At 41.1% G+C, this 21,079-nt stretch overlaps 1 protein-coding gene across 1 annotated transcript in view; it reads left to right on the forward strand.

Moving 5' to 3' along the window:
- The window catches only part of slmapa (sarcolemma associated protein a), a 254,138-nt gene that overhangs the window by 59,721 nt on the left and 173,338 nt on the right, over window positions 1-21,079 (forward strand). The window contains exons 3-4 of the mRNA XM_048606410.1: window positions 7,958-8,030; window positions 12,077-12,102. Of these exons, the coding sequence (XP_048462367.1) occupies window positions 7,958-8,030; window positions 12,077-12,102 (99 nt within the window). The remainder of the gene's footprint in view (window positions 1-7,957; window positions 8,031-12,076; window positions 12,103-21,079) is intronic.

Here is a 21,079-nt window from a genome sequence, read left to right on the forward strand (position 1 = left end):
CTATTTGCCCTATCTATGCCCCTCACGATTTTATAATACTCTGTAAGGTCACCTCTCACCTTCTGCCGCTCCAGGGAAAAAAAGCCCCAGCCTATTCACCCTCTCCCTATAACTCAAATTCTCCAATCCTGGTAACATCCTTGTAAATCTTTTCTGAACCATTTCAAGCTTAACAGCCGGTTTCCGCTAGCAGGGAGACTGGAATTAAATGCAGTATTGTAAAAGTGGTCTAAGCAATGTCCTGTACAGCTGCAATGTGGCTCAAGATACTCCAAATGGACTATAACCTGGGTTTTGTATAACTGCAGTATAACTTCTGCATCCTCGTGCTCCTGCCCTCTAGGTGCAAAGACTACATCACATTAACTTTTTTTGATTTGATTTCTGCACCTATTTGTGACATTTTAAAAATTTAGGCACCTGAAACCCCAAGTCTCTTTGGACGTCCAATGTATTTAACTTCATCCCATCCAGAAAGAACATTTTTCAGACCAAAGTAGACAACCTTACACTTGCTTATATTGAACTCCTTCTTCAACTGGTTGGACCATTCATTTAGTCTACCAATATTCCTTCGTAATTTCATGCTATCATGTACAGTGCTGCCTGACTTTGAGTTATCAGCAAACTTGAATATGTGACTTTTGAAGTCTATCCATGTTGTTAATAAATAATGTGAATAATTGAGGCCCTAATACTATTTAGAGGCCATAGTTTATGGCAAGTGGAGAAAGATTTTAAAGGGACCTGAGGGGCAACTTTTTCACACAGAAGGTGGTGAGTGAATGGAACGAGTTGCCAGAGGAAGTAGTAAAGGCAAGTACAATTACAACATTTAAAAGACATTTGGACAGGTACATGGATAGGAAAGATTTAGGGGGATATGGGCCAAATGCAGGCAAATGGCAGTAGTTCAGTTTAGGAAACCTGATTGGCACAGACAAGTTGGGCTGAAGGGTCTGTTTCTGTTCTATATGATTCTCTGACTCTACAATGCAGATCCTTGTGAAACACCACTGGTTACATCCTGCCTTCTTTCATACACTTGCATAGGTATTCCTTTTTTATCTCCCTTATTTTTTAAATCCTAAAAGAATTGTTTATTGAATATATTTCATTTCTCGTTCTTTGAATGTTGTCTAGTGGTATGTATGTGATAAAGACCTTTGCCATCTCTTACCAGTTGGATGGTTTTAGTATTCCTCTTGCAATTAACATCATGTTTTCTCACTTAGGTGTGATGTTACCATGTCTTTCTCCAGTGATTAAACTAATGCTTATGTTTTTGTCAAGGCCGAGTACTACTAACTAACAACATATTTATGTCATCTCCATATCCCTTTCTAAATATGGCCTAATTTCAAGACAGTCCTTTTCTGGTTTTTCCTACCAGCTGCAGTGGTGGTTTTAATAATTAAGTCCTACATGAATCTTTATCTTTGTGCCTATGCATGTCCTACCTGATTAGTTATACATACTTCTCAATCAAACCTATATTTCAAACCAAGTATCATTACAACAGCATTGTGGGTGCTCTGACACCCTGAGAACTGTGCCGATTCAAGTCAGCAGCTCACCATCACGTCCTCCAGGCCAGTGAGGGAAAGGCAGTAAATACTGGACTTGCCAGCAGTACCCACATCCCATGAACAACATGAAGAAAAACCTCACCTCTCCTGTACATTCTGGCTGTTGTATTCAATCCTGTCTTCTGTTTACCTTTTGGTCCCCTCTGGCTGCCTTCTGCTGTCTCCTCCCCTTCTGCTTCCTTGATATGTCGTCTTTTTATTTCTCCTGTAACAGGTACTTTATCTCTTTGATCCCTACCCACAGACATCTTTACTACTATCTTCCACTTGTCCTACCATTATCCTGTTTTGAATTCCCCGTAACTGTGTACCAAGAGCCTCACTAACGCAGTTGACATATTTTCAAAGTGCTGAGTCTCTGGAGCAGTAATCTTCTTCTATCCAATTTTCCTATCCAGTACACCTGTCTGAGTTAATCTCATCAACCTACTTCCCTTTCTGCTCTGAGGACCTGGCCTCTATCACCTGACTTTCAAGATTGTATTGCAATTGTACATTCAGATAATGAAGACCATCGGTTTAACTGGGACAAAGTAACCCTAGTTGCCCAAGCCAAACATAGATACGTGCGGAAATTCCTAGAGGCATGGTGCTCCACCCATAGTTCAATCAACAAACGTATAGAATTGGACCCCATGTATAAAGCCATACAGATCAAAACCGGAATTGACAGTAATCACTGTCACTCCAAGTGGAGTAGAATAACATCACTTCATCGGAGGCTCCACTGATGATGTCACCTAGCATGGTGACGAAACGTCTGAACAAAAACAAGCCAGCTCGGCGAGCAAGTCAACAACCTCATCCACAACCTGAGCTACAGATCTTTGCCAGTACTTTAAAGTTCAATTTCTTTCTTACACAGGTGTCACTGATCGAATTTTGAAAAGAAAAAGGTTTGATCCAACAGAAAACATGAATCTCAAAAAAAAAGCAATAAATTGATAATTTAAAGAACAGCGTGATTGCTAAAACTGTTTTTTAAAAAGTGCGAGTAGCACTTCCTCAGTTAAGATGCAAAGGTAGAGAGATAGACAAGACCCCAAGTCCTGATCCCCAGGGAAAGGGATGAGAACCAGATCAAGTTAAAGAGATGGAATTAATTAATGGTGACCTTGCATTCACCTTTGGTGCACACTTCAAACTGACCTCAGTGTAATTTTAATGAAAGCATGGTCAGAAGTGGATTTCCTTTCAGCTCAAGTTTCCTCTTTTATAACGGCCTGAATTGCTAAAACATTTTTAGGGAGGTGGAGGAGGGGATGTGTAGGTGTTGCCTGGCTAACTCAATCTCATGGTTCACACATAATTAGGCTCACGTGTACATAGAGTCATAGAGATGTACAGCAAGGAAACAGACCCTTCAGTCCAATTTGTCCAGGCTGACCAGATGTCCTAAATTAATCTAATCCCATTTGCCAGCATTTGGCCCATATCCCTCTAAACCTTTCCCATTCATATACCTGTTCAGATGCCTTACAATTACGACATTTGAATCGGCCTTCACCACTTCCTCTGGCAGCTCATTTCCATACACGCACAAACTTCTGCGTGAAAGAGTTGCCCGTTAGGTCCCTTTTATATTTTCCTCTTGTCACCTTAAACCAATGCCCTATAGTTTTGTACTCCCCCACCCCAGGGAAAAGACCTTGCCTATTTACCCTATCCATGCTCCTCGTGGTTTTATAAATCTCTATTCGCCTTCTCATACGTACATACACAAGCACTCGCTCTCATACTCATTCTCCCACACTCAGTTTCAATCTCCCAGATGCAATCTCTCTCACTCACCACACTTTCACTCCCATTTCTGTGCACAGATCTCACACGCTCACTTTCACTTCAACATAAACTCACTCTTGCATGCTTTCTCTCACTCACACATACATGATCACTCTTCATACTTGTTCTCATTCCCACTCTTAGACTCTGTCATGATTTCACCCACTCAGGCTCTTCTGCTCTCTCACTGACTCCCACACATACACACAGAATCTCACTCCCATACACATTCTTGCTCTAATTCCTTCACACAAGCATGCATTCATTCTAACTCCAACCTTCACGTGTTCATTTACTGTCCTTCTCCCTCTCACACAATCACTTGCTGTCACTCCTACACACACTGTCAACTCTGATTCCCCTTCATATACACATGCATGCATTCTTCCCTGCCTCTGCACTCACTTTCTCTCTCTACCCCGATTCAACACTTGCACATGTTCTCTCTCTCTTTCAGTGTCTCACCCAATCTTACCCACACACACAGACATTCACTCACACTCCTGCGCACACCTTCTCTAACTTGCTCCATCTCCCTCCCTCCCTGTCTCTCTCATTCTCCCATCTGCTCACTCACTCCCCCACATACATACATGCTCCATCCCTCTAACTCGCTTATTCTTATTCTTTCACTCAATCACTCTGACACCCTCCCTCTCATTGTCTGTCTTACCCCATCTCCTACATGTTCTCACTGTCCCACGCTCCCTTTCACTCCCCGTGCTACATTGCATTCCTCTGTGCTTTCTCCTGGACTCCCCTGATCACTCTTCTGCTTCCAGATGGGCTCATTCTTGCAAGAGCACGCATTCACTTGTGTAAACCATCTTACTTTCTTGCTCTGTTTCTCACTCTGTCCCATTCTTTCTTTCTCTCTCACTCACTCACTGATATTAGATTATGAGCCATAAGGCTTCGGTTTTTTGTTCCTGCGGACCTCCGTAACATGCTGTTTTTCCGTATAAAGTTGGAATACATCTAAGAACATACTTCTACTTTTTCACACTAAGGAAGTAATACACTTTTTGCTGCAGAAGTAGCAAAGCTAAAATCATTAGCAGTTTCACATCAGAATGTGTCCTGTAGCATTTCACTGGACTTAATTTTCAGGGAGCTGTCCAATGAATTGCCAGTGGGCTGCTTTTAAAGGTTTTGATGGGTTGGAAGGTAACAGTTTAGTTTTTTATTCGCCCCAAAATGCTTTGCACCTCAGTGGTGTTCAGCACATATTTCCCTGCTGACTTCTGGGGAAAAAGTAAGTTTTCCATTTGTCGGAGAGACCAAAAAGATGAGCTGTGATTATATCAAAGTCAATATTTATTTCTTTGAATAAAATAATGGAGGAACACAGTGTGTACACAATCGCCCACCCAGTCAAGGCAAGAACTTTCCAGACTTGCAGTTTACTTTTGAATGCATCAATTCTTTCACACCAGGAACAAAACAAAAGTTGCCTGACCTTGCACAGATTTATTTGATGTGTTTATTTCGAAGAACATACATATGCAAGTTAACTTCATTACACACCATTCTTTACTTTTTGACACATTCGGTTTAATTTTATTACCAAAAGAAGTCTCTTTCCCCCAGAAGGAAATATATGACAAGTATACTGCTTCTGGCTAGCCATCTTGGACATGGAATTGCACTCTGCACTTGCTTCTTCACAAAGTGGAAAAAAAAATGCTGGCATTCATTGCTGAGTATTTGCTAAAATTAGGATTAATTAGGGCTCTTGTGGCGCAGTAGTAGCGTCCCTACCTCTGGACCAGGAGACTTGTTCAAATCCCAAGTTCTCCAGAGGTGCAAGATGACAACTCTGAACAGTGTGATTAGGATCATTAACACAGTGTTGAGTGCATTGCAAAGACCTGGTTCAATATATTTCTCAACTGTTACATCCTGGTTGAAAAACAGTGTGTCCAAGCAACATAAGGTGTGGCTTTTTTTTTTTTGGCACCATACCAGAATGCATTGTAGTCAGTGCTGCAACCTATTCCTTCCAAATTGCAATGCAATTTGTCTAGCTCATTTCTGATTGTTCAACACTTCAAAAATGTTGCCTGACATTGTGTTGTCTTCACCACTTTGCAAACTGAAATGTCTTTTTTTTTTCCTATTTCCTACATGCCAAACACAGGTGAGCAAATGGAACATATTAAATGTTTGTGGATTCAAAGTCATTATCATTTAAATATGTGACAGCGCATTGCAAAACTATCTTCTGACCTCAAATCAGTCTGCTTGATAGTCATCTGACTGTTTTTTTCCAGTTTCCTGACTTTGTACTTTCTAAAAATTTCCTTTTTGATTTAGATGGCACAGGGTTGCATACTTGATAAGTTAAACCACTCTAATTCCAAGATTAATTGGACAATATTTGTGCAGGAATAATACACTGCAGTTGAAGTATATCTTCTGTCATTAAAAAATGCCAAAATTCAATCCACATCTTCATATTTCCTTAATTTTGACAGTCTTGTAATGAATTTATGTTTTTAAAACTTTGGACTTCCCACCAAAGACGTCTTCGTCCTTTGGAATTGAACTGGATAACAAAAGTAATTGGACGAGTAATACAGACTTGGTCAGACTGAGTTCAAGTTCCAGGATCTGTACCTCCCCATTAGCAACACTGGTTGACTGACTGACGCCACTTTAATTTGGATTTCACGATGTTCTAACTTACTCTGTATCATTGACTAGCTTAAAGAAGTAGGTGCATTACATATATGAAAGTAGAAACCAGCTTAAGATAAGCTTACTAAGAGAAATCTGTCGATGCCAATAATACGTAGCGATACTAGCTGATTTATGTTGCAAGTGGAATCCACCAATGGAAAATCCTGCATATCCAAAGTCTTTGTATCTGAGACAATTCCAATCGTCTCCCTACACAGGAAGATTAGTGATTAGACAAAGCAATTTGCAGGCTCCCTGAACCTTTTCCTGGACTCTGAGAATGCTGGGATGCAAGGTTGTGACCCCTAGCACAATAGACTATTGGCTGACCACAGTAAACTACAGGATGAAAAGAAGATGGAACTTGGAGATCACAGCCGTCCTCACTGCAGATTGGAATTGATATTAAATGATCTCCAAATCAATGTGTGAATATAAATTGAAACTATCTGTGCAGTTGCCAGTTTTTGCTGTCATGCTCCTGACTGACTAATTGATCAGTAAATAAAATATCCTCCTTTGAACATTAAGACCAACAATATTTGTGTCTTCCTCCACCATTAAAACAGCAGCATACTTTATTTTACTCAGCACTGCTAATACAGTTTCACAAGCCGCTTCAAAGGAGTGTTGTGAATTAAAATCTGACACTTGACCTAAGAGGGAGATGTTAGGGCAGGTGACAAACGTTTGGTGAAAAGATTTGATTCTGGGGAATATCCTGAAAGAGAGTTAGAGGCAGAAAGTTAATGAAGGGTGTTCCATACATTGTAGCCTTGGCAGCTAAAGACACAGCCATAATGTTGATAACATTAAAACCAGAGATGTTCTGGCGTGATCGGAAAGGATGGGATTGTTAGGTGACCAGGACATTTTCTGAGCAGCTCCGGCTCCCTTACCATTCAATCCGTTTTGATCGCCAGCTGTTTACCAGGCCCAGGCGGAATTAAATGGTGTAAAGTTTTGGCATCAGATTCTAAGCAAAGTGAGTTTTAATCTCTATTTCTAGTAATTACTGGAACAGTTTGCCTCAACCTGCACTAATATTTCACGTCTATTCCCACCAAGTCTGTAAATCTATACTTTTGCTACTGCTACATTCTACATAAATAATCTACTTACAAACTCTCATCCTTCATTCTCCACTCTTTTTCTCCATATGGCACTATTTTATCTTGCACTGTTATGGATACCCATCACCGCTTTCCTTACTGGTCTTCAAGAGAAGAGAAACAATGTAGACATTAAATTTAACAGTTTAATCATTCTCTTTAAGTTGATCCATAATGCTTGACTTGTTCCCTAGCCATCCCACTGAATGCTTATGATCTCCTTCAGTCCCATGACCAAGAAATAACCTTAGATCCACCTGTCCTGGCCATTTGTTTTGCATATTCCCTTTTTTGAAAGCCCTCTGCCTCTTTCCATTCTGGGAATCATAGTCATTTAGTATCACAGAATTCAAGTTCTTCTTAAAACATTTTTTTTCTAACCAAGATTTACATCTCCTGGACTAAATCATAAACCCCCCTCCTTCCACCTGACCTCTGAACTCAGTATTAGATTCTTTTCTTTCTGCAAAGTTCTTGAGAATCTTTTATTACCTCCTTTTTACTCTTTCCTCCCCTGTTCTAAAAGTAACTGCAATCCTTCAGTGACAGGAAGGAAGAAAAATGACCATTCTCTGTAGCTAATGCAATGTAATAAAGAGGAAATAAGTGTTACCTAATTTCAACTTTGTGTCGATAGCAAGTATCTGTCTGTTTAGACAAAGTCACTTCAACTGCCAATTTTAATTTGCAATATCAAAGAATTCCCGTATGAGTAGTACATTTTATTTCTTTATTTATGTTTTGGTACTCCATTCTCTATTACTGTACTGATTTTTAAATGTTTGTTTTTAGTTACTCATGGGTGCATAGTATCGACAGTCAAGCTCTTTATGCCTGATGGTATGGAAGGCCGGCGAAGATCTGAGTAAGTATACCCAAGAAGCTAAGGGTGGGAGGGGTGTGTTTGCATTGTTTTTGCATTAAGTCTTTTTCAAAGCACAGCAAGTGTGTACGCTCTGTGTATTTTTCTTCTGTTAGCTGTGTATTATTTTAAACAACTTGATCCTGTATTCCTGTGTTTCCAGCACTTCTTGTTTTTCGATGTATTTCATCTTTCAAAATGCAATATTTGTGCTTTTTGCTTTTCTCAAAGCAATGTTTGTTTTGCCCAGTATTAATCCAACAGTTAAAGCAAAATAGGTTGCCTCAAATTTTAATTCTAAATTTGCTTTTTAACTGAGCAACAAAGCTTATATTATTACTCCATATATAGTTTGATCTTTCTCTGAGAAAGTTGTATTTAAATAATGTCTTCAAGTTGCAACTTTTAATTTCCAGAGATAATGCCCATTGCACTAAAGAGGAAATGTAAAAATAATCACCATCCCACCTACGCCCACGCCTACAACCTTTTAAGAAAGATGTAATTGTTATTACATGTACATTTTAAAAGTGAATTAATTATTTATGTTCGTACTATCAGGTATCATCTTATTCTGACATTTTAAGTCATGTTTCCAATGATTCCTAATCATGATGGAAGAGGAAATCTTTGTCAATTGAATGGTCAATGTTAGTGTTCAAATGATCACTAGGGAGCCTGGACATGAAATTGAATTTTAATCTAATTCTTCTGATTTAATCCACTGAATAAATATTTATCTATCTCTCCAAAATGTCTAATCCATTTCACACATCACTGCTCTCACCCCTGCCCTTCTATCCCAGATCAGGTTCCCCTTCCCTTCATCTTCCACATACCACCTTCTGTATTCAATGGATCGCCAGCTCCAGCATGATGCAACCACCAACTACATCTTCCTTTTCTCCATCTTTGAGAATTCCATAGGAACTGCTCCCTCCACAGCACAGTCAGGCCTAGTGTCCCTTCTCTTCTCTTCTCAAAGGTATCTTTCCATGAAAGCATGGGAGCTGCAGAATCTGCCCTTTCACCTTTTTTCACTGTCCAAGGCTACAAACACTCCAGGTGAAATGGTCACTTTCTTTCAATTTAGTATATTGTATTTCTATTCATAGTTGAGTCTATTCTGCACTAGAGAGAGCAAACAGACTGTGCAACCGCTTTACAGAACACTTTTTCACACAGTTTGCATCCAAGACCCTGAGCTTCCTGTTGCTTGTCGTTTTAATTCTGTACTTGCTCACATGTTAATTTTGATTATCAATGGCCTGTTACAGTATTCTAATAAAGCTCAACTTAAGTTCAAGGAACAGTACCTTTATCTTTTCATTGTGATTCAACTTTTATATATCCATTCACTGTTTTGCCCTCTTGTGCATTCAGCAGAGCTGGATGGTACGTTTACATGTGAGCACAACGCATCAGCTATAAAACTATGTAATGAGCTAACTTGTCATTTATCATTGCCCATGCTTATGCCAAAGCCCTTTTGAGCTATTTTTTCTCCCTGTAAAGATTTTATATTGTTAAAACTTATTGCCCTGACTGCTATCCGTGGTCTCTCTTAAAATGACCAAAACGTGCCATCAAGGCTCATGTTTACAGAATAGTAACTTGACTACATTTTTAGGTTACTCAGGAAATTCATGAGTGAGAGATGCTGATTTCAAACATATCTGAAAGGGATTTATTTTGCTTTTTAATTAAGAGATGAAGAGTTGTGTTTTGTTGATAATTGCTTTACTTCGGTACATGTACCTTTCTTAATTGCTTGGAACTGATTATACATTCACCAAAAATTAACTTGTGATGCCCTATCTCTGTGCAGTATACAACAATATTTTAATTCCACAAGAAACAGGGCATGTTCTGGGCAGTCAGTATGGAGACTTGAGTTTGAATTGTAGTTGTTCAACTTAATGCTTTAGTTAGCAAATGCTGCTACGTAAAGGAAAACACAACTAAGTGAGTATTCTGTATAAACCATGAAGCTGAAAATTAGGTTTATGAACCTTTTCTGAGCTGGAATTCTGTGCAAATTATAGTTATGCGTTTTCTTTTTGCTCATTAGATATGAGGAGCCGTTAAGGACTCTGGGCCTGTACTCGATGGAGTTTAGAAAGATGCAGGGGCATCTCATTTAAACAAGAGAATACTCGGAGGCCTGGATAGATTGGATGTGGAGAAAGTGTTTCCACTAGAATAAGAGACTAGCACCCAAGGGCACAGCCCCAGAATGAAGCAACGACCCATTAGAATTGAGATTAGGAGAAATGTCTTCAGCCAGAGGGAGGTTAATCTGTGGGACTCATTGCTGTACAGGGCTGTGGAAGCCAAGTCAGTGACTGTAAAGACAGAGCTAGATAGATTCTTCATTAGTAAGGGGATCGAGGGTTACAGGGAGAAGGTAGGAGAATGGGGTCGAGAAACATTACAGCCATGTTCAAATGGCAGAGCATCCTCAGTGGGCCAAACGGCTCCTATAGCTTACTTTTATGAGAGGTGGGTGTCGCTATACAGACCAATATTTAATGTCGGTCCCTAGCTGATCAGAAGGCAGTTAAGATTCAGACACATCATTACAGGTCTGAGAGTCACATGTAAACAGATAAGATAGGGATGGCAGATTTTCTCCCTTAAAAGACACTATTGAAACTACAAAACAGGACTATTCGTGTGTCAAACAGCATAAGTAGCAAATGATAGAGATAAGTGATCTCACTACTAACAAATGAAAGCTAAGATGTGCAATCCTGCCACAATAATTGTGAATAGTGGTAGACAATCAAGCAACTCACTGGAGGTGGAGGCTCCCAAATATCCCCATTCTAAATAATGGGAGAGCCTAGCACATCAGTGCAAAAGAGAAGGCTGAAGCATTTGTAATAATCTTCAGCCAGAGTGTCAAGTGGAAGAACCATTTTGGCCTTCTCCAGTGGTCTCCAGCATCAGATACTAGTCATAAGCCAATTCACTTCACTCTACCAAGAATGTTTGGAGGCTTTGGATACTTCAAATGCTATGTGCTGTGACAGCATTCGGACAATATTACAAAGACTTGTGCTCCAGAACTTGTTGCGCTCCTGGTCAAGCTGTTCCAGGGGCATCTGCATTGCCCAGGTATGTCCAGTATACACAAAGCAGGACAACTCCAACCCAGCTAACTAACACCTCATTAGTCTCCTCTTGATCATCAGTAAAATGATGTGAGATGTTATCAACAATGGTGTCAAGCAGCACCTGCTCAGCAGTATCCTATTCACTGATGCCCAGTTGGATTCCGTCAGGACTATTCGGCTCCTGACGTCATGTAGCCTTGGTTCAATCATAAAAGAGCTAAACTCCAAAGGTGAGGTGAGAGTGATGGCCCTTGACGTCAAGGCTGCATTTGACCGAGTGTGGCATCAAAGAGACCTCACAAAATTGGAGTTGATGTGAATCAGTGGGGATAATCTCTGCTGATTGGAGTCATACCTGGCGAAAAAGAAAATAGTTATGGTTGTTGGAAGTCGGTCATCTCAGCTCCAAGACTCTGCAGAAGTTCCCTCAAGGTAGTGTCCTAGGCCCAACCATCTTTAGCTGCTTCATCAGTGACCTTCCCTCCATAATAAGGTCAGATGTGGGGATACGTGCTGATGATTACACAATGTTCAGTGCCATTTGCAACTCCCTCAGATATAAAGCAGTCCATGTCCAAATTCAGCAAGACCTGGACAATATCCAGGTTTGGCTGAAAGTTAACTGGCATTTGTGTGGTGAGAAAAGTACTTGCCAATAACCATCTCTAATAAGAGGGGAACCTAACCACTGCCTCTTGGCTTTCAGTGGTGTTACCTTTACTGAAATCCCCCACTATCTATATCCTGCGGGTGACCATTGACCAGAAATTCACTGGATTCTCCACATAAACACAGCAGCTACAAGAGCCAGGTCAGAGTTTAGGAATATTGTGGTGAGTAAGTCCTCTCCTGATTTCCCCAAAGCCTGTCCAACATCTACAAGGCATGAGTAAGGAATGCGATGGAATACTCCTCACTTGCCTGGATGAGTGCAGTTCCAGCAGCACTCAAGAAGCTTGGCACCATCCATGACAAAGCAGCCCACTCAATTGGCACCACATCCACAAACATTCATTCACTCCCTCATAGACACTCAGTAGCAGCAGTGTGTAATATCTACAAAGATGCACTGCAGAAATTCACCAAAGATCCTTAGACAGCACCTTCCAAACCCATGACCCATCTCGAAAGATAAGGGTAGTAGGTACGAGCGAACACTAGTGCCTGTACGATTCCCTTCCCATTGAGACTTGGAAATGCATTGCTGTTCCTTCACTATTGCTGAGTCAAAATCTTGGAGGTCCTTCCATAATGGTGAAGAAGGTGGCTCACCAGCTCCTCAAGGGCACCTACGGGTAAGCAATAAACATTTGCCTAGCCAACAATATCCACATCCCATGGAGGAATCTTAAAAAACTGGGTTTTTATGGTGGTAGTGGTTGCATGGTCACTGTTTGGCTAACATTTTGTTTCAGATTTTTTTTATTAAATTCAAAATTAGTCATGTGCCATGGTAGGATGTGAGCCAATGTTCTCAGAACAGCCTGTCCCTGAGGATGTGATTAAGCACCTGTGTACAATGGTGAAAACAATCTTTTTGTTTCTTGGTGAATAAAGTAACTATTTAATATGAAATTTAAACCTATTTAAGTAACTTTATTTTAGTGAGCATTGCATTTCTTTCTAATGAGAAAGTGGTCATTGTCATTGACATCTTCTCCCTTTTATGCTGTGCACTCTCAAAACAGAAATGACGTTCAGTAGTTAACCAAGAAATGTTCTCACTTTACATGTTCCTCTTGGAAACAGCCTGCGACAAATGTCTATTAAAGTGTTTTGGCAGTATGATTGTAATGACATATATTGAACTTCAGTTGTTGCCTGCTGTACATTTTACACTGGTACAGATAGACATTTTTACTGAAATAGAAACAGGAAGTGATGGGGAAAAAAACTCAGCAGGTTTGCCAGCATCTGCAGTTCTGGAACAGAGAGACCTAAGAGTACAGATACCTAATTCTATGAAATTTAAGTAACGTATATACATGGTGGTTAAGGTGTTTTAGCATGCTTTGCTTCACAGCTCAGACCTTTTGAGTATAGGAGTTGGGCCGCCATGTTGAGAGGTTGTGCAGGATGTTGGTGAGGCCTCTTCTGGAGTACTGTGTGCAGTCCTGGTCTTATAGGAAGGATATTATTAAACTGGAGAGAGTTCAGAAAAGTTTTATCAGTCTGTTGCCGGGAATGGAGCATTAGAGTTATAAAAATAGGCTGGATAGGCTGTAACTTCTTTCACTGGATCACAGGAGGTTGAGGGGTGACCTTCTTGAGTTTATAAAATCATGTGGGGCATAGCTATGGTGAATAGCAAATGCCTTTTTCCTAAGGTAGGGGAGTTCAAAACAAGGGGGCACATTTTTAAGATGAGAGGAGAAAGATTTAGAAAGGACATGGGGGCAATGTTTTTACACCGAGTGGTTAGTGTGTGGAGTAAACTGCCAGAGGAAGTGGTGGATGCAGGTACAGTTAAGACATTTGAATAAGTACATGAATAGGAAAAGTTTGGATGGATATGGGCCAAATGCAAGCAAGTGGGATTAGTCTAGTTTGGGAGCATGTTCGGCATGCATTAGTTGGACTAAAGGGTCCGTTTCCCTGCTGTATGACTCTATAGACAGAATAAATGTTTCAATCCAAAATGACTCTTCAAGACTGAAGTGAGTAAAAACATGAGTTTTATATGAGAAAACGGGGGAAGTCAGCACGTGGACCAGATTATAAAATGTGCCTCAGAGCAATGGGCAAAGGGAGGACTAATCATGGTATGGTAGGAGTTAATAGCACAAAATCGTTTAGCTCTACAGAGAACAAACCCATGCAAGCAAGGCACTGAGGTGGTAATGGAAATGAAGGACAGAGTTCTGTATTTGTTGAACTTGAACCTTGAGTGCTGTAAAGTGCCTGAGCGAAAAATGAAGTGCTGTCCCTCCACCTTGCAAGGGACACTGCAGTGGACCTATCACAGAAATGTCAGCGTGAGTGTGTTGATTTGGCATTTTTATTGAAGTTGTTTTTTCTTCATTAACTGCAGTTTAATGTCTGCTGTGCTCTTCACATTCATTTGCATGCACTTTTGAAGACTGAGAGTTCAAGATGGAAAATTATTCAATGATAATAATTGAATAATTTTGCCCAAAGAAGTGTTATGTAGCCTCACTAATATTTTTAATTGTCAGACTGCTGCTTTATAACGTCAGACAACTAGTGCTGACATTTTTGTCTCTAATTTGAAGTGCTTGTTTTCGGACTGGTTTGGGAAACTTTCAACTATGCCTGTTTTTATCTTCAAAGCTGATTTTTGTTTTACTGTAATTAACTGCTCTTGCACCAAGAGGGAGCCATTTCCTGCTGAACAAGTATTGCTAATGAAGGAAATAGGCCAATAATTTTATAGTCTCTCTGGGATTTGGGTGCATTTATTGACTTGTTTTAAAAGTTTGGCTCCAAAATTTGTGTAAATCTGGTTCATCCAGTGTACAAACTGTAACAGCGTAGTTACATGTTTTTTGTTGCTGACTTTTTGCAATCGGTTTGAAAATGTTTCTTTGAGTGCTGCTAAACCTTATAGAGTCATAGCCTTTGAGGAGTAATGCAAGCATTTATGAAGCAGAGATTTAACAGATGATGACTGTGATCAAACGTGGTACATTGCCAAACATCAAATAGTGACACGATGTACAGTTGTATTAGTTCACTGATGGTGGGTCAAAATCCTGGTACTCCCTCATTAACAGTTGGTGTTACTACACCAAATGGATTACAGTGGTTCAAGATGCAGTTCACCATCACCAACTCCAGGGCACCAAGGGATGGGCAATAACTACTGGCTCAGCTAGTGAAGCCCACATACCCTGAATTAATACAAAAAAAATATAATTGTCGAATTTATTTTGAGAGCTAACTTTGCAATAGTTCAGTCAAAGACACGAGTTGATTCTGAAGATTATCAATTCTTTTAAAATAGTCTATGGAATTTTTGTAAGAGAGATTTGATGATTGAGCATCCACAAATATCCAGGACTGTGAATTCCAAAGACATTCAGGCCTAAGAGTAAATGAATTTTTCCAGATGTCATTTACAGATGATCCACCTCTTATTCTGAAATTAAGACGTAGATTTAGAAACTCCACCCGGGGAAACAATATCTCCAAATCTACCCTAACACACTAATGCTATTATATGCTCCAATGTCATGACCTGAAATTTATTTTAGCTGTGGATCAGTTTGTGGCCTTTATGCTTCTGTAACCCTTGATCTCCTTACTAATCAAGAACCTACCAATTTCTGTCATAAATACACTCAATGACTTGGCCTTCACAGCCTTATGTGGCAATGTGTTCCACAGACTCACCAACCTCCAGCTGAAAAAATTCCTCCCCACCTCAATTCTAAAAGGTCATTCCTTCACTCTGAGCCTATGCCTTTGGGTCCTAATCTCTCCTATTAATGGAAACATCTTCTCCATGTCCACTCTATCCAGGCCTCTCAGTATTCTGTAAGTTTCAATGAAATTACCCTCTGTCCTTCTAAACTCCATCGAATACAGATCCAAAGTCCTCAACTGTTTCTTGTATAACAAGCCATTCATTTCAAGGATCGTTCTTGAAAACTTCTTCTGGACCCCTCCAAAGCCAGCACATCCTTCATTAGAAAACTGCTCACAGTATTGCAAATGCAATCTGATCAGAGCCTTCTACACGATCAGCAGTACATCTCTGCTGTTGTATTCTAGCCCTCTAGAAATGAGTGCCTTCCTAACTGCATATTAACGTTAAAATAATGCTGAACTAAGACGCCCAAGTCCCAGATTCCCAAAATCTTTCACCACTTAGAAAATAGTCTATGCCTATATTCTTCCTGCCAAAGTGCATAACATCACGCTTTCTATCTGCCACTTCTTTGCCCATTCTCCTAACCTGCCAAGTCCTTCTGCAGCCTCTCCAATTTCTCAACACTACCTCTTCCTCCACCTGTCTTTGTTTCATCTGCAAACTTGGCAACAATGCCTTCAGTTCCTACTTCCAAAGATCAGATGGGTCAATCGGTCGAGGCATAGCAGATGGAGTTTAATTTAGATAAATGTGGCATCTACATTTCAAAAAGGCAAATCAGGGCAGGACTTACCATTAAGCTGTTGGTCCTGTGTAATGTCCTGGGGAGTGTTGCTGAACAAAGAGACCTTCGAGTGCAGGTTCATAATTCCTTGAAAGTGGAGTCCCAGGTAGACAGCAAAATGAAGGTGTTTGGTATGCTTGCCTTTTATTGGTCAGTGCACTGATTGTAGGAGCTACTGTAAACATCATAATTTTTAGAAGGGAGGGAGCCACAGGTCAGCCTCCTGTGTGGCACCTTGTCAGGAGACTTCCAAATAGATCACATCCACAGGTTCTCCTCTGTCTACCTTGTTCATTGCCTCCTCAAAAAATTCCAACAGCTTTGTCAGCATAGCTGTCCCTTGACAAAGCCAAATGGACTTAGCCCTATTTTATCAAGCACATCAAGTACTCCACAATCTCTTCTTAGCAACAGACTCGCAAATCTTACCAACAACCGAGATCACGGTAACCAGCCTATAATTTCCTATCGTCTGCCTCCCTCCCTTCTTAAACAGAGGTGTTTATAGTATCTACTTGCATACTCGAAGTGAGGCAGCTTGTCAGTAGTGATTAATCCAGTGTGGACTTTTTGCTGTATGCACAGTGATACCTCAATCTCTCTCCAACAGCACTGTCTATGTGGCAATCACACTGCATGATACTTCAAATAAGTGACCGTGCCTCAAAGTATATGGGGATTAATTAAGGAGGATTGTTGTCAGAGGCTGCCAGTGCAGTCAGTCATGGACAGAGTCCATACCTAGTTCAGGCGTCGGGCTTCAGCCAGTCATCTGGGGCACTCAGTCAAGATCTCTACTTGACTACGGTCCAAGGAATGGGCCATTGCAAGCAGTTAAGGGAATCATGTAGCATCAGTTGGGAAACTGCAAACAGAGTGCACAGGGGTCTACAGTAATTACCTGGAGCTGTCCATTGAAGTTATTCAGGTTGCTGCAGTACAGTTATTCCTTGATGGATCCTTCCACTGGTGGGAGTAGGGAATGGAGCTTGGGTGGAAAGGGGTGCTCTGTCGCTATTGGGGATGGGGGCTGTGCTAGAGGAGGCTGTTTAGTTTGAAAAGGGAACAAGGAATGTGACAGGGCAAAACCAAAAGTATGGGACATTAGAGAATGGGAGGATATGGAAGGCTACAGGAAGGGGTGTGACATGCAGCAGACACCACCAAGGGCTTCATCGGGGAGTGGCATTCAAAACGGTGCCAAGGCTCAGGAAACATGGGTAAAAATTGGAGATGGAGTTCATTATGGTGAATGTCCATGTGGTTGGTTTGGTTTGCGGTTGAGTAAGGTAAATTGGGACACGAGCATGTAGCTGACAATAGCCCAATACTGTGGATGACAACTGCAAGCAAAGTCACTGCTGTCATTTTCCAATTGTTAGAAACAACTTCCAACTGGGAAATGCATAACGTAATGCCCATGGTTGGTGGGAGTTGGTTAACCTAGGTTAGTTGAGTTAACCCAGTTGAGTTTATGTTGGAAAAATGTTGCAATCAATTTGGGATTGCTCTGTGGTTAGCACTGCTGCCTCACAATGCTAGGGACCTGGGTTCAGTTCTGCTCTCAGGGGACTGTCTATGTGGAGTTTGCACATTCTCCCTGTGTCTGCATAGGTTGCCTCTGGGTGCTCCAGCTTCCTCCCACAGTCTAAAGATATGCAGGTTAGGGGGATTGGCCATGGGGGATGCAGGGTTATAGAGATGGAGTGGGGGTGGGTCTGGTTAGCATGCTGTTTGGAGGGTTGATGTGGACCTGGTGGGCTGAATGGCCTGCTTCCACACCATAGGGATTCTATGATTCTCTAATAAGTTGTCAAATGGAATATAATATGGGAAATGTGAACTACCTGCAGTTAATTTTGGAAGGGTAAACAAAATAAACAGTGTTATTTAATGGAGAAAAACCGCAAAAAGCTGCAACACAAAATGGGATACTTGTGCACAAAGCACACATAGGTACAGCAGGTAATCTGGAACGTTAGTGGAATATCAGCCCCTATTTCAAGAGGGTAGCAGTGTAAAAGTAGGGAACTCTGACTGTAACTATACAAGGTGCTGGTGAGACCACTTCTGAAATAGTGTGAACAGTTTTGGTCCCCTTTTTAAGGAAAGGTATCATTTCATTGGAAGCAGCTCAGAGAAGGTTCACTAGGCTGATTCTGAGTATTGATGGTGTTGTTTTAGATGTAAAGTTTGAACAGGTTAGGACTCTACTCACTAGAATTTAGAAGAATGAGAGATGATCTTATTGAAATGTATCGGATTCTTAAGGAGCTTGATAGGGTGAATGCTGAGAGAATGTTTCTTCTCATTTGGGAGAGCCTTGGACCATAGGGCATGATCTCAGAATGAAGGGAAGCCAATTTAAGACTAACATGAGCTGGAATTTCTTCTGAGGGTTGTGCATTTGGAATTTCTTGCCACTTAGAGACCTAAGGGGGCAGAGTGCTTGCATATATTTAAGGCTGTGATAGATATATTTTCGATCATTAGGGAATCAAGGATTCCAGAGAAAGGGCAGGAAAATGAACGCGAGCAATGTTGGATCAGCCGTGGAATGGCAGAGCAGGTTAAAGGAGCTGAACAGCCGACTCCTGTTCCTATTTCTTGTGGTCTTAGGGTTATGATTTTATGGTCTTAATATGGTCTCATGGAGTCTTATGTAATTTTGATAGACTACTGCGTGAGCTTTACTTCTGCTTGACAGGTAGCCATTGAAGGGGCAGTTTCATGAATAATAATTTGCACATTGCAGCTTCATATCAATTACAATCGTATCATTATGCATAATACATGCAGAGTACAATTGTTTGGGATGCCAATCACGAGCAATGTCCACCATTTCAATGATCCTTGCAAATTGCATACAGAAGTCTCGGAAACGGAAATTATCAAACCGACTTTAATAGAGACAGAGATTAACCACAGCCAACACAGTTCTTACTTGACTTCCAGGGTGCTTTGGGGCACAGAACTGAATCCCTCACTTGTATGTATTAAATTATATGCAATGATCATTTTTGTAGTTGATGTGGGCTAGATGGGAAGGATTGAGCACTCCTGCTCTGCTGCTATGTGTTTGTCACTCAGCTGGTGGTATTCATGATTTGAAGCCATTTCCTTAGGATGAACAAGGAACAGTGTCATCACAGGTTCTGTATGTTGCAGGACACTGACTAAATTTAGCTAGCTGCTGGATCAAGATCTGCAACCTCTAGAAGTTGGGGGCCATCCTGTCTGGTGGCTCCAAAGCTGACAGCTGTGTTGAACTGGCTTCTTCCAGAAAATGATGATGGATTGTGTGGGAATCTCTGTCATCTACCCACAAATGTATCAAGGCAGTGACCAGTACCTTATGCACAAGATCACACTGGTTCATTCTGTTTTCCCATGGTGAGGTCAGTGATGCAGCCCAGGCAGCACCATTGTATTTGGCAGCAGAGCTGACTTCCACCAGGTACAGAGTGCATCGACTGCACACACATTGCACTGAGAGGGCCATATCACAACACAAGAGTTCATTTGGAGTACGCTCAAGTCCAGGCTGCATTTTGTGGTTCAGATGCTTCACAAGGCTTGTTCCTTGGTCTGCCCACCTCAACTGTCAGATGACACCATGGCAGAACCCACCAATTAATGTGAACCACAAATTCAAAGCCACCCATGTTTCCAACAGGGACATGATGGAGCAAATGACAGGGCTCTGAAGATGCAATTCTGTTGCTTGAACCAGTTTGGTGAGACCTTGTAGTGTACTCCAGATAAGATATGCCACATCACCCTAGCATGCTTTGCTCTGTACAGTTCCAGCAGACAAAGAAGAGATGTGCTGGATGCTGAGGGACTGAGAACAGGAGCTATCTTTGGTGGAAGACAAGGACACTGAGGCAGAGGAAGCTCACCTTGTGCATGAAGAACTCAACTGTATCAGGTGCTACAAGCCAGACAGGACTTGCTTGATACTAGCTTCAGTAGACAAGAGCTGAATGCAGCAAATGATTATTGACTGTAAGATAGTTGTTGGTCAACAGACAAGTGATTTGATTGTATTCGAGGGGTAAACTGCAGTCACAGGGTCATATGGCATAGCAACAGGCCCTTCGGTCCACCAGGTCTATGCCAACCAACAAACAACTGCAGTAATCTCATTTACTTCCATTTGGTCTATAGCTTAATATGCTCGAGCATTTTTAAGTCCTTATCTAGATACTTATTAAATGTGGCAAGAATGTCTGCCTCCACCATACTGTCAGGCTGCACGTTCCATATTTCTACTGCTTGCTGGGTGAAAAAGATTTTTCTCAGATCTCCTCACCTTAAACTTACGTGGTCTTATACACATCTACTCTGGGAAACAGATTCTCACCTTTTAATCCCAATTACCTTTGACCTCAATGGCATTGCTAGACCACTGCAGAAGTTTGTTAAGAGTCAACTACATTGTTATGGATTCTTTTCATTTAATTTATTCACGGGACGTGAGTGTCGCTGGCTCAACCAGCAATTATTGCCGATCACTAGTTGTCCAGAGGGCAGTTAAGAGTCAATCATGCTGGAGTCACATGCGTACCAGACCAAGTATTGACAGCAGATATCCTTCCCTAAAAGCATTTATGAAGCAGATGAGTTTTTCCAATAATCACCAACAATTTCATGGTCATCATTAGACTCTCGTTTCTCATAGCTTCGCCAGGTTGCCACCTCATTTTTAGGTACGTCTGGTGCTGCTCATGACATCTCCTGCGCTTTTCACTGAAACAGGGTGTGCTTTCTGGCTTGATGATAATACTAGAGTGGGGGAATATGCCAGGCTATG

Source organism: Rhincodon typus, chromosome 16 (genome assembly GCF_021869965.1).
Source record: "Rhincodon typus isolate 14 chromosome 16, sRhiTyp1.1, whole genome shotgun sequence".
Lineage (NCBI taxonomy): Eukaryota > Metazoa > Chordata > Chondrichthyes > Orectolobiformes > Rhincodontidae > Rhincodon > Rhincodon typus.